Genomic DNA, 18,496 nt, shown 5'->3' with positions numbered 1-18,496 from the left:
GAGCTACCACGCCTGGCCTATTTCCTTACATTTTAATTGGATAAATTAAATTAGATAAACTAAAGTGTGGCCTAAAAGAATAGTCTCTGAAAATTGGTCAGACTCTAGATGTTTGTTCTTATATATATGTCTAGCTTTTTACAGACAAACTATTTGACATAGACTTATTTAACTTTCATTTTTTGTTGTTGTATGAAATAAACCTTAGCTGCTGATAGGCTTGTACGTTGACTGTTTATTTTTCTAACAGCAGACACTGGTCTGGAGACTTCTACGCGTAGCAGGAACTCAAAGACTGCTGTGTCAGCATCTAGAAATATGTCTATTATAGATGGTGAGTATAGACTGCAAGTGATTATTTATAAATTCCAACATTAGGAAGACCAAGGTAATCACCATTAGTAGCCCTTATTTGTGTTGCCATCATTGGAAAGTTAAAAGGGCAATTAGGATCACAGGATAAATTATTTTTTAAAAGATGTTTGCTATGCATTAGAGTTACTGAAGAGGGTAAGCTTTTAAAATTATGTTTTATAGGCCAGGCACGGTGGCTCACACCTGTAATCCCAACACTTTGGGAGGCCGAGGCAGGCAGATCACAAGGTCAGGAGATCGAGACCAGCCTGGCCAACATGGTGAAACCCTGTCTACTGAAAATACAAAAATCAGCTGGGCGTGGTGGTGCATGCCTGTAGTCCCAGCTACTCAGGAAGTTGAGGCAGGAAAATCGCTTGAACCCAGGAGGTGGAGGTTGCAGTGAGCCAAGATTGTGCCACTGCACTCCAGCCTGGTGACAAAGTGAGACTCCTTCTCAAAAAAAAAAAAAAAAGACAAAACAAAACAACAAAAAAATTAGGTTTTATAATTTCTTACTTTCAGACAAATGTTGTTTCTGTTTGGTGGAGAGATCCTGGAAAGAGGAAAGTGAAGTAGTTGGTCGCTATATGGACAGTGGTCGAAAGAGAGAGGAGCTGTCTCTACTGTTTCCTTGCTTCCCCCATGCTGCCCTATCAGTCTCTGCTTTCCATATAGAGAAGTCATGTGACCTATACTTAAGAGAAATTATGGCTAGGCCCTTGGAATTAATTTCTGTATAATCCTATGGTCTAAAAATTGTCCTCAAGGGGATCTGTTTAACTGTTTTTGATATTGTAGATTATGAAATCAGCCTAAAATGTTAGTCATATTTACAAAAAGTATGCGTTAAGATAGGTGGTGATACTTTTTTCTACCTAGCGTTTAGAATATATTCATATGTATATTATTTATATTAGTTATTTGAGGTTGTTTCACTTTTATAACATTTATAAATATTAATTTATTAAATATTATAATGTTTATAATCTTATAGCTAGGATTAATTGTTGACAAACTGGGGAGCTGAACTAATTCTCAGAAGATGAAGTTTCTCAAGGGCAGCATAAACCGCATTTATGTCCAAAAAGACAGCTGCACAGATAGAGCTGTGAGAGGTATATGAGTTTAACAGCAACCCAGGTGAAAAAGACTTAGGTCAGTAAGAGTTATGCAGGCAGACCCAACTGTCCAAATCTATTGATGTCTTAAACAGTATTTAATGAGTCTTGCAGGGGTGTCCAAGGGAGAGAATACAGTCATGGGTTCTTAGTTTCTCTTTCTGGTTGGGCCAGTAAAGCCCTTTTCTCATCCCTCTTTTCCTCGTATCACTAGCGACAGAAACTAAAAACCATGGCTTCAGGCTGCTAAAAGCCTAAAACAAAAGAAAATGGAACAAAAACAACAAAATGAGGTGGGTTGGACAAGCTTGCACAGCAAGGAATTCTCCCTATGTACTAAATTGGACATAACTTGCCAAGAATACTGTACTCCTCTTTGGAATTATATTTCAAAGAGACTGTCAACTATATATGATCATTCAGAAGAGATACCAAATAATATAAAAAATGGTTGGCCAGGCGCAGTGGCTCGTGCCTGTAATCCTACCACTTTGGGAGGCTGAGGCGGGTGGATTGCCTGAGCTCAGGAGTTCGAAACCAGCCTGGGCAACAAGGTAAAACCCTGTCCCCTACTAAAAATACAAAAAATTATCCGGGCATGGCAGCATGTACCTGTGGTCCCAGCTACTAGGGAAGCTGAGGCAGGAGAATACTTGAACCAGGGAGGCGAAGGTTGCAGTGAACTGAGATCATGCTACTGCACTGGGTGACAGAGCATCTCAAAAAAAAAAAAAAAGAGGTTGAAGAAACTTAGGATATCTAACCTGAGAAAGATTCAGATCTTTATGTAGATAATGTTCTATCATATAAAATGTGGAATGAATTAGATTTGATTTTAGTCCCAAAGGCAATGCCTTTTAATCTATTTTGGCTTATGGATTCTCTAAAAATCTGATGAAAGCTATGTCTTCTCTCCTTAAATAAGTACTCACATGCAGTTGCACCCAATTTCAAAGGGTTCAGCCACTCCCATGAAGCGCATTGTGTTCTCCAGCTTAAGAACTTCTGGCCCAATGGGGATGGATGGGTATAGCTAGACACATACTGATTTAAGTTTCTCATAGAATGGACCTAGAAGATTTAAGAACAACTGTGTTCCCCTGTTTTATGTGTGGGGGAACTAAGCCAAGCAGTTTTGCCCTGAGTTGATAAAACCACTAATAGTAGCAATAATGGCTAATATTTATGAAACTGCATGCCTCTTAACAGGTCTATGGAGCAGGTACTTACTATATTATTTATTTACAGAAAAGGAAACTGAGGCTTTACAAAGATGGGTAGCTTACCCTAGATCTCATAACTTGTCAGTACCAGATCTGAGAATGATCTCACATTCTCTGGACTCCACAACCAATAGCTGACCACTGTACTAATTTCCAGAACAAGATAAGATTAGAGACCTAGCTACTGGTTCTCCATAGAGGAATTTTTGCATTATACATAATAACCTATATAATTAATGTAAAGATGGACTAATTTGCCTTGGAAGTAAGTATCACTCCATTAAAGGAATTTTCAACATTTATCAAATGACAGCTGATATTGAAGGAAAGATATAAAATCAGGTTGATTAAATGACTCAAACCTTACCAAAAAATTCCATTGCTATATTTTTACCCAGTATTATTTAGTACTTCAGAAGAGCCAGCTAAGATCCTTAGTTTTTTGCTTCACAAGCATGTTGTCTTTATTGCCATTTAGGAAATTGTGTCTGGAAAGATGCTGTTCCATTCTTGGTAGGTTTAATATAAAAGCAGAGAGGAAAAAAGAAAGAAAGAAAAGGCAGCCTGGAAAATTGTAAAGGATTCATGCTGAGTTCAACCTTGCATTCAGCAAATGACAGCTTTGTGACTTGAGACAACTCAGTCACTCTCCTAGTTTGTTTAGATATGATTGGGAATAATAACCTCTATTGTATTGGGTTATTCTGAAGATTAAATGATCAAAAAGCCTGGCATGTAGTAGGCATTCATCAAGTGTTATTAGTATTAAAAATGAGGAAACAGGAACATAGAAAAAGAGTGAATAAAATAATGAACACTTCCATGTTAAACCACCAAAATTGGTTAGCATGCAATCGACAGTCATAGATGTGGATTATCCACCTTTACCTTAGCCCAAATCGCCTTTTTTTGTCCTGTCTTGTTTTTGTTTTTGTTTTTTCTGCCCTGTGGAATCCAGTGTCCTGGCTTGTTTTATGTGACGTTTTCCTTGACTTCAGTGGGTAGACTTCATCACTTAAAGTGAGTCTTTGAGTTTCCATTGTAATTAAGAAATCAGTTATTAGTTAAGCTTGTTGGTTTTTGTTTTTTTTTAAAAAAAATGTTTTTCCCTCCGCTTGCTGTTTTTGGTGTTCGGCAGTATCACTGTGATCAATCTAAAGACAGTGTTCTTGTTTATCCTGCTTAGGATTTACTGGGCTTCATGAATCTCTGAACTGGTATCTTCCATCACTTCTAAAAAATCCTTAGCCATTATCCCTTCAGGTATTACCTCTATGCTATTCTTATTCTCCTTCCTTCTGAGTCTTCAGTTAAATATAAGACCTTTTTATTCTGTCCTCGCATGACTTGTATTTTCTGTTTTCTCTTTCTGTGCTACATTCTGAGTAATTATTTCTGATCACTTTTTTTTTTTTTTTTTTTTTGAGACAGAGTCTCTCTCTGTCGCCTAGGCTGGAGTGCAGTGGCATCATCTTGGCTCACTGCATCCTCTGCCTCCTGGGTTCAAACAATTTTCCTGCCTTAGCCTGCTGAGTTGCTGGGATTACAGATGTGCACCCAGCCTATTTGGTTCTTTTAAAATATGCTCTGTCACCGCTGGGTACATGGCTCACGCCTGTAATCCCAGCACTTTGGGAGCCTGAGGCAGGCAGATCACGAGGTCAGAAGATCAAGACCATCCTGTCTAACACAGTGAAACCTTATCTCTACTAAAAATACAAAAACAAAATTAGCCGGGTGTGGTGGTGAGTGCCTATAGTCCCAGCTACTCGGGAGGCTGAGGCAGGAGAATGGCATGAACCTGGGAGGCAGATCTTGCAATGAGCTGAGATCGTGCCACTGCACTCCAGCCTGGACTACAGAGTGAGACTCCGTCTCAAAAAAAAAAAGAAAAAATAAATCTAAAAGTTCTATACATCATTGTCAGCTGGCTTCATGTCATGATGTCATGTTAGCTTTAATTAAAATATGCTTTGTCACTTTTAATACTTTTTAGAAGTTTTCTGAAGATATTTTTAGGCCTGTTTTTAATTTTTCATGTGTACACAGTAAGGATTGTTTTTGTTATTTTGTATCTAATAACCTAGTGTCTGAATGTCTTTGGCCTCTTTCTGTTGTCTGTTTCTGTTGGTTCTCGTTTATGGTGACTTATTTCCTTTCATGCTTTGTTATTTACTGTCCCTAGAAAATTATCAGCAGGAATAATTTGAGACCTTGGATGAAGCCATCTTCATCCAGAGAAGATTCATGTTTGTTTCTCTAGGTTTGTAGGGCACCACAGGTCTTAGACCACTTTAAGCTAAATTTGAGGGTTTCTTGGACCAATCAGGTGATACACGCTCGTAACTAAAATGCAGGTTCAGTCACTTGCTGCTTGCAAAGTCCAATTAACAAGAGCAAGGTGTGGTATAAAGAAAGTGACTTTTTATTCCAAAGCTAATTTAGGGGAAGAAATACAGGCTTCCTACCTTAAGGGTACTGCTTCCCCCTTTGCGGCAGAAAGTGGAGGCTTTTAAAGGGGACCTATCAGGAAGGGCATGCAGGGGAGGAAGCGAGCAAGTAGGGGGTCTGCGTGTTAGTTTTATCTACCAGGCAGTTGAATTGGCATCTTCATGGGAAGAAATAGGCTATAAAGGTGGCTGAAAACTCTTTAGGTTGGAGAGAGTTTCATACCAGGACTTTGGGTTGTAAATTGACTGGTATCTCTAGAGGCAGCCCCCTGGTGGGTGACAGTTTCACTCTGGAGCTTCCAAGCACATAATTAGATGAACTGCCCCTTTAGGGAGTGTCTGATGAAGAGGAAGTAATAGACTATAATTGCATTTCTAAAGAACTAAGTAGAAAGTGGGGGAAAGGAGAAAAGAGAAAAGAAGAGAGAGAAAAAAATAATTGAACTCTCTCTTAGAAAAATGGGGTGTTCAGTTACATGCTTATGAAATCCTGTTTACCTCTGCTTCTCTCTTTAACCATTGGGGCTCCACCTTAGGAAGGGAAATGCATCAGGGTTTTCACTTTGGGCAGGCTGTGGGATATGGTAGCCCTCTCTCTTTTTCTTCAGGATTCTCAAAACCAGTGTTAACATTTTCCCAATTGAAAAGGGAACTCAGGGAAAGGACTTAATGTACCTCTCTGAGTTCTAGCTTTTCTTCAGTTTTGGCCTGGTAATTCCTTGCTATGTGATCAGCTCTTCAATGCCATTGAGAATTTTTTTTTTTTTTTTAATGTTTAAGGTACTAATTTGGATTGTTGTCAGCAGAAGTGAGTTTGAAGACAATGAGAGATCATGTTGTCTGAATAGCCTAGCCTGCAATGACTGTTACCCATTGACAACATAGAATAAAGCTTCTATTTGTGTAGAGAGGCTGGAGACCAGTTATGGTGCCCTAAAAGTTTTACAGATTGGCTTGACTAATTTTTTTAAGGAAACAGTATTCATCCATGAAAAGAGGCTATGTAAATAAACTAAATACGAAACGTCAGATTTCCTGAATTATGTTGTAGGCAAAAATCTTATTATGGTACCTTTTGCAGCAGAGCATGATGGTTAAGAATGCAGGCTCTGAAATCAGGCCCCTTGGGTCAGCCATAGCCAGCTCTTTACTGCTGGCTCAGCACCCTTGCACTGTAAGTGCTGTGAGAAAGGGGTCTGCATCGTTCCTGCTCATCACTGTATCCACTATGCTTGGCACATAACATGGTAGATGCTTGTTAAATGCTTGACAATGACCCAGTAAAAATTACTTAGAGATTGTGTAGCATAAGGGTTAAAACCATGGTTCTAAAGTCAGGAAGATCTTGTTTTGGATCCTGACTTCTCAATTTTACTAGTTGTGTGTCCTCCAGCAAATACGTTAAGTTTTTCATCTTTAGGAGTGAGTGTTCTCATCTGTAGGATGGGACAATGATTGTGTCTTCCTCATTGCATTATTCTGAGGATTAATGAGAACATGTATGTGAAGTACCAGGCAGTGTCTATGCATATTAAGCCCTCAGTAAGTGCAAACTGGTGTTATTCTACAAGCATCAGATCCGTTAGCTATAAAATTGACAATGTTATACTGACTTCAGAGTAATTATATTAAATGAGCTTAAGTGTTTACAGTACTGATCACAGCACCTGGTAAAAATGTGATAGATGATAGCTGCTATTAGTATTAGTGGTAGTGTTTTGCAATAAGGTTATAATGATGAATGATGTGAATCATTGGTCTAAATTTGTCTTTTATCTAATTGATTTGATATAATGGTTTTGCTAACTTAACTGATTGCCTTCAGTACTGGGCTTTTTTTTGAAAAATGAACTGATTTTTAAAGTATAAATTTGTAAAACATTTTTATCAGGTTGGATTTGGTGTTTTTTTTTTTTTTTTAAGCCTCTGACAGAATACCTGTGGAGTAGTAACTATACTTGTCATCACTTTGGAACAGAAGCAACAAATTCAGACTGTAACTTCTAGATCCCTGTTTTAAATGAAGGAGTGAAGAGATAAATAAAGGTCAAATTCTCTTATAACAAGGTCCATGGAGTACGGAAATTTATGTGCTGCAATTTTATTGGAAAAGATAGAAATTACACTTACAGCCACAGGAGTTGTAAATAAGAGTTGACAGCCCAGATTTTTCCATTGAAGTTAGTCAGCAGAGGATAGTGACTAAGTGAATGAAAGTACCTCTGAAGCCACTGCCTTTACATTTCACTTATGCCACTGTGGGTACCACTGCTGCTACTATGTTTGCTACCACAAATAGCTACATGTATTTGAATGCTTTCTATCTGCTAGACACTTCTTACCCTCTCAACAGTTTTCTGCATGAAGTATTAACATTGTTTTACAGGTGAGGAAATTGAGTCTTAAAGAAGCCAAGGAGATTGGCCATAGTCAAGCTAGTAAGTCAAAATGAGTCTAACTCCAAAACCAGAGCTTTTAACCATCACACCGTATTGTCTTCCTAACAGAACATAGTGCTTAGTTTTCTGATAAAATTATTTCACAAACATTCACTCATCTTTTGCCTTCCACTGGGATAAAAAGAAACGTATCTTGTTTTCTAGGATCTCAGAGTTAGAGGAGTCACTGAATAAATATTGAACAGAAATATTCTTTGAAATCATCATGATCTCTGGCCTTTTTATTCAGTCGCTGTGTCTAGCCTTTTGAGTAGAGTAGGATGTGAAACCAGTAACTGAGTAAAGCAGATAAGAATATTGTTTCTGCCTCTCATTTCTCCTCTTAGATATTACAAGTTTGGAGATAGAACCTAGAATAGGAAACATGTACAAACACAATAAATTTAGGTTAGATAGAAAGATTCATTAGTTTTGTGACTAGGAGAATTTTGGACTTTGCAGGATTTTTTGAGTATTTCTTTGTTTTTCTGTGCCCTATTTAGTTTATGAGTCATCTTGGGGAAGATATTTTTAATATCAGCAAACTGGTAAGGCGTAGGAGAAAATAAACCTAAATTAGATGTTTGAAATTTATTATAGGTTTTTGTTTTGTTTTGTTTTGTTGAGACAGAGTTTTGCTCTGTTGCCCAGGCTGGAGCACAGTGGCACAATCTCGGCTCACTGCAACCTCTGCCCCCTGGGTTCAAGCGATTCTCCTGGCTCAGCCTCCCGAGTAACTGGGATTACAGGCACCTGCCACCATGCCTGGCTAATTTTTGTATATATTTTTAGTAGAGTTGGGGTTTCACCATGTTGGCCAACCTGGTCTTGAACTCCTGACCTCAAGTGATCCACCCGCCTCGGCCTCCCAAAGCGCTGGGATTACAGGTGTGAGCCACTGTGCCTGGCTTTATTGTAGGTTTTGATGTCAAGGAAAAAGAAAGGGAAAGATAAAGAGCTAGCTAAACTTCAAGGATCTAACCAAGTTTAAAAGGAAAAGAGGTGTGGATACAAAGGAATTTTTATCATAGAATAAAATATATGCTTTTTTCTAAAATTCTCCTCTGGAATATTTCTTGGATATTGAATATGGCTACTAAGGTAGAGGAAAATGAGAAACTACTGGAACCCGATGGCTCCTAATGTAGCAACAGGGATAAAGGTGTCATCAACAACAAAGAAGGGATTCGGAGGCTTTCCTTCAATACATCTGTAGTTCATTTGGTTAGGTGATTAGATTTTATCCTTCAGGTATTTTTCTATGAAATATTTTTAGTATGTGCGTATTTATAAACACAACAGTATTCAAATAAGCTGGGAAATAATGAGACTGACAGTTGAGCCTTGAGTTATGTGTACCTATAATTCTATCTCCCTTTAGATTTTAAAAAATATCAAATAGTTTTATAATTAGGCAGCATGCAGTTTTGCAGATAGGACTCAGAAAGTCTTTAGCTAAAGAAGTATACAAGTTTTTCTAAATTATTTTAAGAATAACATAATGCACATTTCATCTTTTTCATTCTAGCCTTTAAATCTACAAGACAGCAGCCTTCCCGAAATGTCACTACTAAGAATTATTCAGAGGTAAGAAAAAAAGTTTTATAGTTGTGTATTAATAATTTATGTTTTCTGCATTATAAATTGTCAACTCTCTGATTTACAAAGTAAATAAAAGAAGAACAATTATGGAACATTAAAGCTGGAAGGAGCTTTACCAGTTATCTCTAGGGCTTCTAGGATTTGATTTTTTTTTTCTTGGTTGCTCTCTTTGTTTAAATAATGGTTATTATAGAAATCCATAAATGTTATGTATACAGTAATGTTTTCGAGGATAACAGTGTTGAACCAAAAGAGCTCATGCATGGAATACTAATATTGAAGGTGAGTTCAATGGATATAGAGGTTTTATCTATACCGGGTTTCCTTTTGTTACTTACCTTCCCAAAATACTAGCTGTGCCTTAACAGCTGATGGTAGACTTAAGATGAATGAAAAGGCTGGAGTCCAGTGATCCATGTGGTTTGCCCTAGGTTTAGCCTGGGCCTTCTGCTCTTCCTTTGGATTCCAAGAAGAGTCCAATATGGGCTTGACTCTCCTATTACTTCACTTTCAAAACTGTATCTTAACTCCTGAGCCAATACTCTTCCCTCTACATCAGGGTTTCTCCATAATGGCACCGTTGACATTGAGGACCAGATAATTTGTTGTGAGGGATTGTCCTGTGCATTGTAGGATATTTAACTGCATCCTTAGTCTCAGGGGCTGTTCGTTCAGTATTTGGTCTTTGGCTTCATCCTCATCTGTACTTAAGTTAGATGAACATATGGCAAATGTGTGTATCAAATATCAAGATGACAGAAAATGTAGAGAAATAGTATTTTGGATGATAGAATCAACAGTCAGAAATATCTTTATTGAGTCTTAACATTAACAAATGGTATTTAAGAGGGACAGATTTAACAGAAAGATACCTAGTATTTCCCACATGGTCTGATACCTCATTTAAAGCTGGAGATGGAACACTGATGGTCTCACCTCTCATAAGAAACCAAGAGGAAAGTCACAGGGTCTGCATACGAGCCTATGCAAGTCATTCACCAATGTAACTGGGTTTCCTTAGGTGCTCAGGTTCCTGGGATGACCAGGAGAGAGGTGAGCAAAAAGTAACATTTGTGAATGAAGAGGGACATTGGAGGGAGGTCAGACTGAGTGTTAGTTTTAATGGTTATAGCTTTCTGTCTCCTTTTTTGTGGCTCGTATATAACTAAGATTTAATCGTTTAATTCATTTCTTCATTTTCATGTTTATTCAGAGAGTCAATTCTCACAAAAACCATTTGTTGCTTTGTTTCCTTGCCAGGTGATTGAGGTAGATGAATCAGATGAGGAAGAAGACATTTTTCCTACCACTTCAAAGACAGATCAAAGGTAGGTGCAGTGATATTCTGCAAAAAGAAACATCTGAAAAAAATTTTTAAATTATCCAAAATTCCATAGTTACACATTTTTCTATGCCATATAAGTTTAACAGACTTACTTTCAACTAGTAAAGTATATAGAGGAATGAAAACAGACCAAGGGCTAGTTTATAGAGTTGATGCAGCATTAGTAAAAGGATTTTCAGTGAAAATTGAAATAGCCTGTAATTTTTTTTCCTTTTGACTTTATTAGTGCTTTTCTTTTTATTTATTTATTTATTTATTTTTTGAGACAGTGCCTCACTCTGTCACCTAGACTGGAGTGCAGTAATGCGATCTTGGCTCACTGCAACCTCCACCTCCTGGGCTCAAGCAATTCTCCCACCTCAGCCACCTGAATAGTTGGGATTACAGATGTGCACCACCACACCCGGCTAATTTTTTGTATTTTTGGTAGACACAGGATTTTGCATTGTTGCCCAGGCTGGTCTGGAACTCTGGAGCTCAGGCAATCCATCCACCTCGACCTCCCAAAGTGCTTGGATTACAGACATGAGCCACCGCGCTTGGCCTTAGTGCTTTTCTTAATGGAAGACTATGTTCTTTCCAAATAACAGAAAATAATTTTGTATTTTGCTAACATTTGATTTCAGCTTTTTGTCATTGTCTTATTTTTATATTCTTAACTACACATGGTGCTGTACTAAACACCAAAAAGGGGATCACACAGAGTCACTCTGTCTTCAGAGGACTTGCATGCTCTTCCTGTGTGTTGTGGGATTTTTGGCCTATTGCTGTTAAGCTTGACTTGATTCACTATTACCATTTGCTTTTATACATTAACATTTTAGTTGAATACTGCAAAGCTCGATTAATGAGAGTTTCTACTTAATAAAGTAATCAACTGCCTTATTTTGTACTTATTTTCTGTTTGAGCATTATATTAGGTCTGATGAGAGAGGGGCATAGCAAATGCTTTAATATGGCCTCTGTCTTCAGGTAACTTCAGTTGTAGTGGAAAAGAGAAATGAACATATTTGAATTCATCAAAGAATGATTTAGTACATAATTAGGTGTAGAATTTTATATTACAGACCCATAAGCGTGAGTGCTTGTGGGCTGGTGAAAAAAGGAACAAGGAATGTGGGCTAGAAGAAGCAGCTTCATGGAGGGAGTAAAACTGACCTGAGGTTTCAAAGATAAGATTTGGTTTAGTAGGATGGAGAATGGTGGTCCCAGCTGAGAGTAAGGGCATGAACAGGAACTCCAGAAAGAAGGGTGATTGAGGAAAAACCTTATATTAGTGTTTCTCAAGCTTTTTTTTCATGATCTCAGCCATTTCTTGATTATCCAAGGAGAAGAATTAAGTAACTTAGATGTAATTCAATTTCTCCCTAACATTAGAAATTAAATACTTAAAGAATGAAATTTTGGGGGGTAGGGTTGAGTTTGAGAGGGCCAAAAACTATTGTAATAGCTACGATTTTTCATCCCACTCTATCCCCTAGAGCCAATTTTTGTTTTTTGTGATATTGACCCCACTGAGAATATAAACTCTATGTGACTTAAAGGTTAATGTTAGAACAAGTGTAAGTATAGTTCCATGTTCACTTATTAGGTCCTTTAAACATCATGCTAGGTTCTGGGGATAGAAAGATAAAAGAAATGTTTCTTCCTTCAGAGAATTTACACTTTAGTGGTATGCTAATTACAGGGCACTGCTAATCCACCAAGATAAATGTTTTATTCAGGTGTAACGAAATCTAAGGGATGTGCCAATATCTTCCTGGGAAAGGTCACTGAAGGTTTTACAAAGAAGATAGGTGACATCTGAGCTGGTGATCAGCCGATCAGTTAGCATGCATTAAAGGAAATGATCTGGTGTAGAGAGAAGAAACAGTGGCACAGGACACAGGCATCTACTTTGAAGGATGGTCAGGGAAAGCCTCTGAGGAGGCTACATTTAAGCCGAAATTTTAATAAGGGAAACGTGGCCTTGCGTAAAGCAGAGGGACAAGTGCATGCAGCCTGTATTAGTCCATTTTCTTGCTGCTGATAAAGACATACCTGAGACTGGGCAATTACAAATCAAAGAGGTTTAATGGACTCACATTTCTACGTAGCTGGGGAGGCTTCACAATCATGGCAGAAGGTGAAAGACATGTCTCACATGGCGGCAGACAAGAGAAAAAGAGCCAAGTGAAAAAGATTTCCCCTTATAAAACCATCAGATCTTGTGAGACTTATTCACTACCATGAGAATAGTATGGGGGAGCTGCCCCTGTGATTCAATTATCTCCCACCAGGTCCCTCCCAGAATACTTAGGAATTATGGGATCTACACTTCAAGATGAGATTTGGGTAGGGACACAGCCAAACCATATCACAGTCTATTGAAGAAGCAGGTTTAATAATGTTATTTAGGAGCCAGTGACTCAAGTGTGGTGGAAAAGGAGGTGGTTTGAGATGAGAATAGAAAAGAGAGGCAGGGTAAATCATACTGCAGGAGCAGGTGAGCACTACAAAGGTTTTGAATGTCCTTATAAATGCAGTGGGAATCCACAGAAGGATTTTAAGAGAGGAGTGGCACCTTCTGATTTACATTTACAAAGGATCACTGTGGTTGCAGAACAAGTGTAAATAAACTTAGCTGAAAGGAGGGTGCTGCAGGGAGTTTGAGCTAAGAGAGATGATGGAGGCTTGCACAGGCTAGTGGTAGGTGAAATGGAGAAATCAGATGGTTTCAGGATATATTTTGAAGATAGACATGACAAAACTTGAGTATGGATTAAATATTTGGAATGAGGGAAAATAAGAAATCAAGATTGATTTTCTGGTTTCTTGCTTGAGCATTCACATTGTGCCATATATTGAGAAGGGCATAAAAGAAGAAAGAACAGATGTGTTGTAGGGAATGATAGGCATATAATTAAAAGTTCCACTGTAGATATGAAAAGTTTGAGATGCCTAGAAACTTACATGAAGGGAGGTTATAGGCAACTGAATGTGTGAATTCAGAACTCAGATGAGGGGTTTGAAATGATACTTAGATTTACCTCTGGACAGCATGCAGATGGTACTTAAAACCGTGGGGATGGATAGGATCACCTCAAAAAAGAAGGCAGAGCAGAAGAGGGTGTTTTCCTAGCCTGCAGTTTTAACCTTACCCAACCTTTGGGTAGAGTAGAAAAAAACAATAAAGACATGAGAAAAGTCCAGGAGAGGATAAAGTTGCAGAAGGCCATACTGGCCTTTATAGGAGTAAAAAATACCAAGATGGGCACAGATGCAAGTCAGTTTCTATGTTTATGGTAAGTAGTGGAGGGACTTATTTTAGCTCATGAAGGTTCACTTGAATTTCTCAGGACTCCTTTGGTTCCAGCTGATAGAAACCTAACTCAGATTCTCTTACAGAAAAGGAGATGTATCGGAAGATTATCAGGATACCTCAGGTTTTGGAAGGAAGTCCTTGTTTGGTTGTTGTTGTCTTTGTAAATTGAAGCACACACAAATCAGATCTAGCTTTCTAAGTTTTTTTTTTTTTTTTTTTCCCCAGAAATGGGTCAAAATACTATTTTGATATTTTTGATATATGCTTAAGGATATTAAAGAAAAAATAGTTTGCTTTTGTTATCACAGTAGATTGTTTACTCTTTAGCTGTATAAATGTCTGCCGACTTCTTTAGACATGAAATAGTAATATAACTCACCGTTGTTTGGCACTTCCTATGTGCCAGACACTGCTCTGAGCATTTTACATGTGAGTTAGCTTGTGTGGTGCTCACAGCTTCCCCAGGAGATAGAGTATAGTTATAACTTTATCATCCCCATTTTGCAGATGAAGTATGAAGCACAGTGGCTAAGTAACTTACCTAAGGTCACCCAACTAGTCATACAAGCAAGGCATTCTGACCCCAAACTCATCTCTGTTGTTGCTGCTTGGTATGGTAACTAACTTCTCTGACTATTGTGCAAGCAATAAGAATCATTTAAGTTTTGAGAGGCTGTTTAAAATTTTAGAGGCAATTTCCAAAATTGACATTTTGGAAACACATCAGAAATCAGCTTTGGCAGATTGGTGTTTCTAATTACAGCATCAAAATGATAATTTAGACTGTTTTGCAGAATTTTTTAGTAATTGCAGGTTATGCATGGTGTTTTATTTATAATTTAAACTATTTAAGCTCTGCCATCTACTAGAGTGGACCTTGATAAATGTGCTGATCTGCTACCTCTGAACCTTAGTTACTCTTCAAGTTTGCCTGATAAATCCTTCTGTCCTTTCCTTTTAAAGGACCTGCGAATTTTTCTATTTACTTCTGACATAAGATCTCATGATTCTCATTCTTTTATGCAGATAAGACCTTTGGACATATTTCTTTTGCTATAATGACATCCCAAAGCATGTTAATAAAATTGTAGACTAAGAATTTATAAACACTGCTTTTATTGAAGACAGGAATCAGCAGACTTTTTCTTAACGGGCCAGATAGGAATTATTTTAGGCTTGGCAGGTCAAGAGGCAAAACCAGGGATATTATATAGGTAGACACTTGTATAACCATTTAAGATGTAACCATTTCAAAATGTGAAAACCATTCTTAGCTTATAGGCCATAAAAAAAAAAAAACATAGTGCTGGGCTAAATTTGCTTACTAGCCCCGATCTAAAATGACTTAAATTTCTTATTAGTTAAAAGGCATAGGAATTTACTGCAAGTTAAGCTTTATAAGAGTAGGAATCAGCTGGGCATGGTGGCTCACGCCTGTAATCCTAGCACTTTGGGAGGCTGAGGTGGGCGGATCACGAGGTCAAGAGATAGAGACCATCCTTGCCAACATGGTGAAACCCCGTCTCTACTAAAAATACAAAAATTAGCTGGGCCTGGTGGCATACTCAGGAGGCTGATGGAGAAGAATCACTTGAACCGGGAGGTGGAGCTTGCAGTGAGCTGAGATCATGCCACTGCACTCCAGCCTGGAGACAGAGCAAGACTCTGTCTCAAAAAAAAAAAAAAAAAAAAAAAAAAAAAAAAAAAAAAGGAGTAAAAAGAGTAGGAATTACGATTTTCTTATTAACTGAGATTTGAGTAGAAAATATTTCAATGTTCCCATGGTTTTCAGAAATGGAAGATGGTAATGGATACATTTTTGTATATGATAAGTACTATAATAATGTAAGTAAGCATCGTTGTAGTACTTAATGTGTGTCAGGCACTGTTCTAAGTGTTTAAGCATATTAACACATTTAGTCTTTATAAAATTATTATCCCCATTTTACAGATGAGGAAATTGAAGCACAGAGAAGTTAAGTAACTTGCTCAAAGCCACACAGGTAGTAAAGGGCAAAACCAGAATTCAAACCTCAGCCCCGGAGTCCTTTTCCTTGTAGTTTTATTGCCTCTGATGTAGATTTTAAGGGAACTGTGTGTTATTTATATTCATGGCAGCTGCTAGACTGAAAAACTTAGCCAGAAAGGCACACTTGATGAATCATGTAGTTAATTGTGTTCGTTTTTGTTTTTGTTTTGCCTCAGGTGGTCCAGCACATCATCCAGCAAAATCATGTGCCAGAGCCAAGTATCGAAAGGGGTTGATTTTGAATCAAGTGAGGTAAATAAGTAATATTGTTAAATTTTAATTAATTTTTAACTTTATAAAGTTTAAATAGAGACTGCTAGCTAGTTGCTGAACTTTTTTTTTTGATAAATAACTTCATCTTTTAGGTTCAGGGAGTACATGTGCAGGTTTGTTACATGGGAATTGCATGATGCTGAGGTTTGGTACAGATCTTATCTCCCAGGTAGTGAGCAGCAGACAGTTTTCCAACACACATCCTACTGTCAGCCTCCCCTCTCTAGTAGTTCCCAGTGTCTGTTGCTCCCATCTTCATGTCCATGTGAACTCAGAGTTTAGCTCCCACTTATAAGTGAGGATAAGTGAGGACATGTAGTGTTTGGTTTTCTGTTCCCGTGTGAATTTGCTTAGGATAGTGGCCTCCAGCGGCAAAGAACATAATTTTGTTCTTTTTCATGGCTGCATAGTGTTCTGTGTTATATATGTACCACCATTTTCTTTATCCAGTCCATATTGGTGGGAACTTAAGTTGATTCCATATCTTTGCTATTGTAAGTAAGTGCTGCAGTAAACATGAGTGCATGTGTCTTTTGGTAGAATGATTTCTTTTCCTTTGATGATATAGCCAGTAATGGGATTGCTGGGTCGAATGGTAGCTCTGTTTTAAGTTCTTTGAGAAATTTCCAAATGGCTTATAATGGCTGAACTAATTTACTTTCCAACACTGTATAAGCATTCCCTTTTCTTGACAACCTCACTAGCATCCGTTGTGTTTTGGCTTTTTAGTAATAGCCATTCTGACTGGTGTGAAATGGTATCATTGTGGTTTTGATTTACATTTCTCTGATGATTAGTGATGATAAGCACTTTTTCTTGTTTCTTGGCTGCTTTATATGTCTTCTTTGTAATATGCCTGTTCATGTCCTTTGCCCATTTTCTGATGAAGTTATTTGATTTTTCCTTACTGATTTATTTACATTCCTTATAGATTCTTGACATCAGACCTTTGTTGGGTGCATATTTTGTGAATATTTTCTCCCATTCTGTAGGCGTTTTGTTTACTCTGTTGGTGGTTTCTTTTCTTTTCTTTTTTTTTTTTTTTTTTTTGTGAGATGGAGTTTCGCTCTTGTTGCCTGGGCTGGGGTGCAACAGTGCGATCTCGGCTCACTGCAACCTCTGCCTCCCGGGTTCAAGCGATTCTCCTGCCTCAGCCTCCCGAGTAGCTGGGATTACAGGTGCCCGCCACCACGCCTGGCTCATGTTTTGAATCTTTAGTACAGACAGGGTTTCACCATGTTGGCCAGACTGGTCTCAAACTCCTGACCTTATGATCTGCCCCCCTCGGCCTCCCAAAGTGCTTGGATTACAGGTGTGAGCCACCGTGCCCGACCCGATAGTTTATTTTACTGTGCAGAAGCTCTTTAGTTTAATGAGGTTCTACTTGTCCGTTTGTGTTTTTGTTGCAATTGCTTTTGGGGATTTAACCAAAAATTATTTGCCAAGGCCGATGTCGAGAAGGGTATTTTCTTGGTTTTCTTCTAGGATTATTATAGTTTGAGGTCTTACTATTAAATCTTTAATTCATCTTGAGTTAATTTTTGTATATGGTGAAAGGTAGGATCCATTTTCTTCTGCACATTGCTAGCCAGTTATCCTAGCACCATTTATTGAAGAAGGAGTCCTTTCCCCTTTGCTTGTTTTTGTCAGCATTGTCAAAGATCAGATGGCTGTAGATGTACAGCTTTATTTCTGAGTTCTCTGTTCTGTTCCATTGATCTGTGTCTCTTCTTGTACCAGTACCATATTGTTTTGGTTACTATAGCCCATAGTTCAAAGTTGGGTACTGTTATACTTCTGGCTTTGTTCTTTTTGCTTAGGGTTGCTTTGTCTATTTGGGTTCTTCTTTGGTTCCATGTGAATTTTAGAATAGTTTTTTTCTAATTCTGTGAAAAATGACGTTGGTAGTTTGATAGGGATAGGGTTGAATCTGTGGGTAGCCCTGGGCAGTACGGCCATTTTAATGATACTGATTCTTCCAGTTCCTAAGCATGGAATGTTTTTGCATTTGTTTGTGTTATCTGTGATTTCTTTCAGCAGTGTTTCATAGTTCTCCTTATAGAGATCTTTCACCTCCTTGGTTAGCCATATAGCTATGTATTTAATTTTTTTTGTGGCTATTGTAAATGGGATTGTGTTCTTGATTTGACTCTCAGCTTGAACGTTATTGGTGTATAGAAATTCTACTGACTTTTGTACACTTTTTTTTTTAATTATTCTGAAACTTTGCTGAAGTCATTTATCAGTTCTAGGAGCCTTTTGGCAGAGTCTTTAGGGTTTTCCGGGTATAGAATCATATCATCAGCAAAGAGAGATAGTTTGACTTCTTCTTTTCCTGTTTGGATGCCTTTTCTTTC

At 37.9% G+C, this 18,496-nt stretch overlaps 1 protein-coding gene across 7 annotated transcripts in view; it reads left to right on the top strand.

Moving 5' to 3' along the window:
• The window catches only part of MRE11 (MRE11 homolog, double strand break repair nuclease), a 78,028-nt gene that overhangs the window by 52,214 nt on the left and 7,318 nt on the right, over window positions 1-18,496 (top strand). For 3 of the 7 annotated variants that reach the window (XM_077964213.1, XM_028833912.2, XM_015115484.3), the window contains exons 16-19: window positions 251-334; window positions 9,115-9,173; window positions 10,449-10,516; window positions 16,043-16,118. In XM_077964213.1, the coding sequence (XP_077820339.1) occupies window positions 251-334; window positions 9,115-9,173; window positions 10,449-10,516; window positions 16,043-16,118 (287 nt within the window). Of the gene's footprint in view, window positions 1-250; window positions 335-7,534; window positions 7,587-9,114; window positions 9,174-10,448; window positions 10,517-16,042; window positions 16,119-18,496 lie in introns of all 7 variants that reach the window. The other 4 variants (XM_077964214.1, XM_015115486.3, XR_013404262.1 and 1 more) reach the window with 3 other exon arrangements.

This window comes from Macaca mulatta, chromosome 14, assembly GCF_049350105.2.
Source record: "Macaca mulatta isolate MMU2019108-1 chromosome 14, T2T-MMU8v2.0, whole genome shotgun sequence".
Taxonomy (NCBI): Eukaryota; Metazoa; Chordata; class Mammalia; order Primates; family Cercopithecidae; genus Macaca; species Macaca mulatta.
Note: the sequence above shows the minus strand (reverse complement) of the source record. Positions and strands in the feature narration are given on the sequence as shown.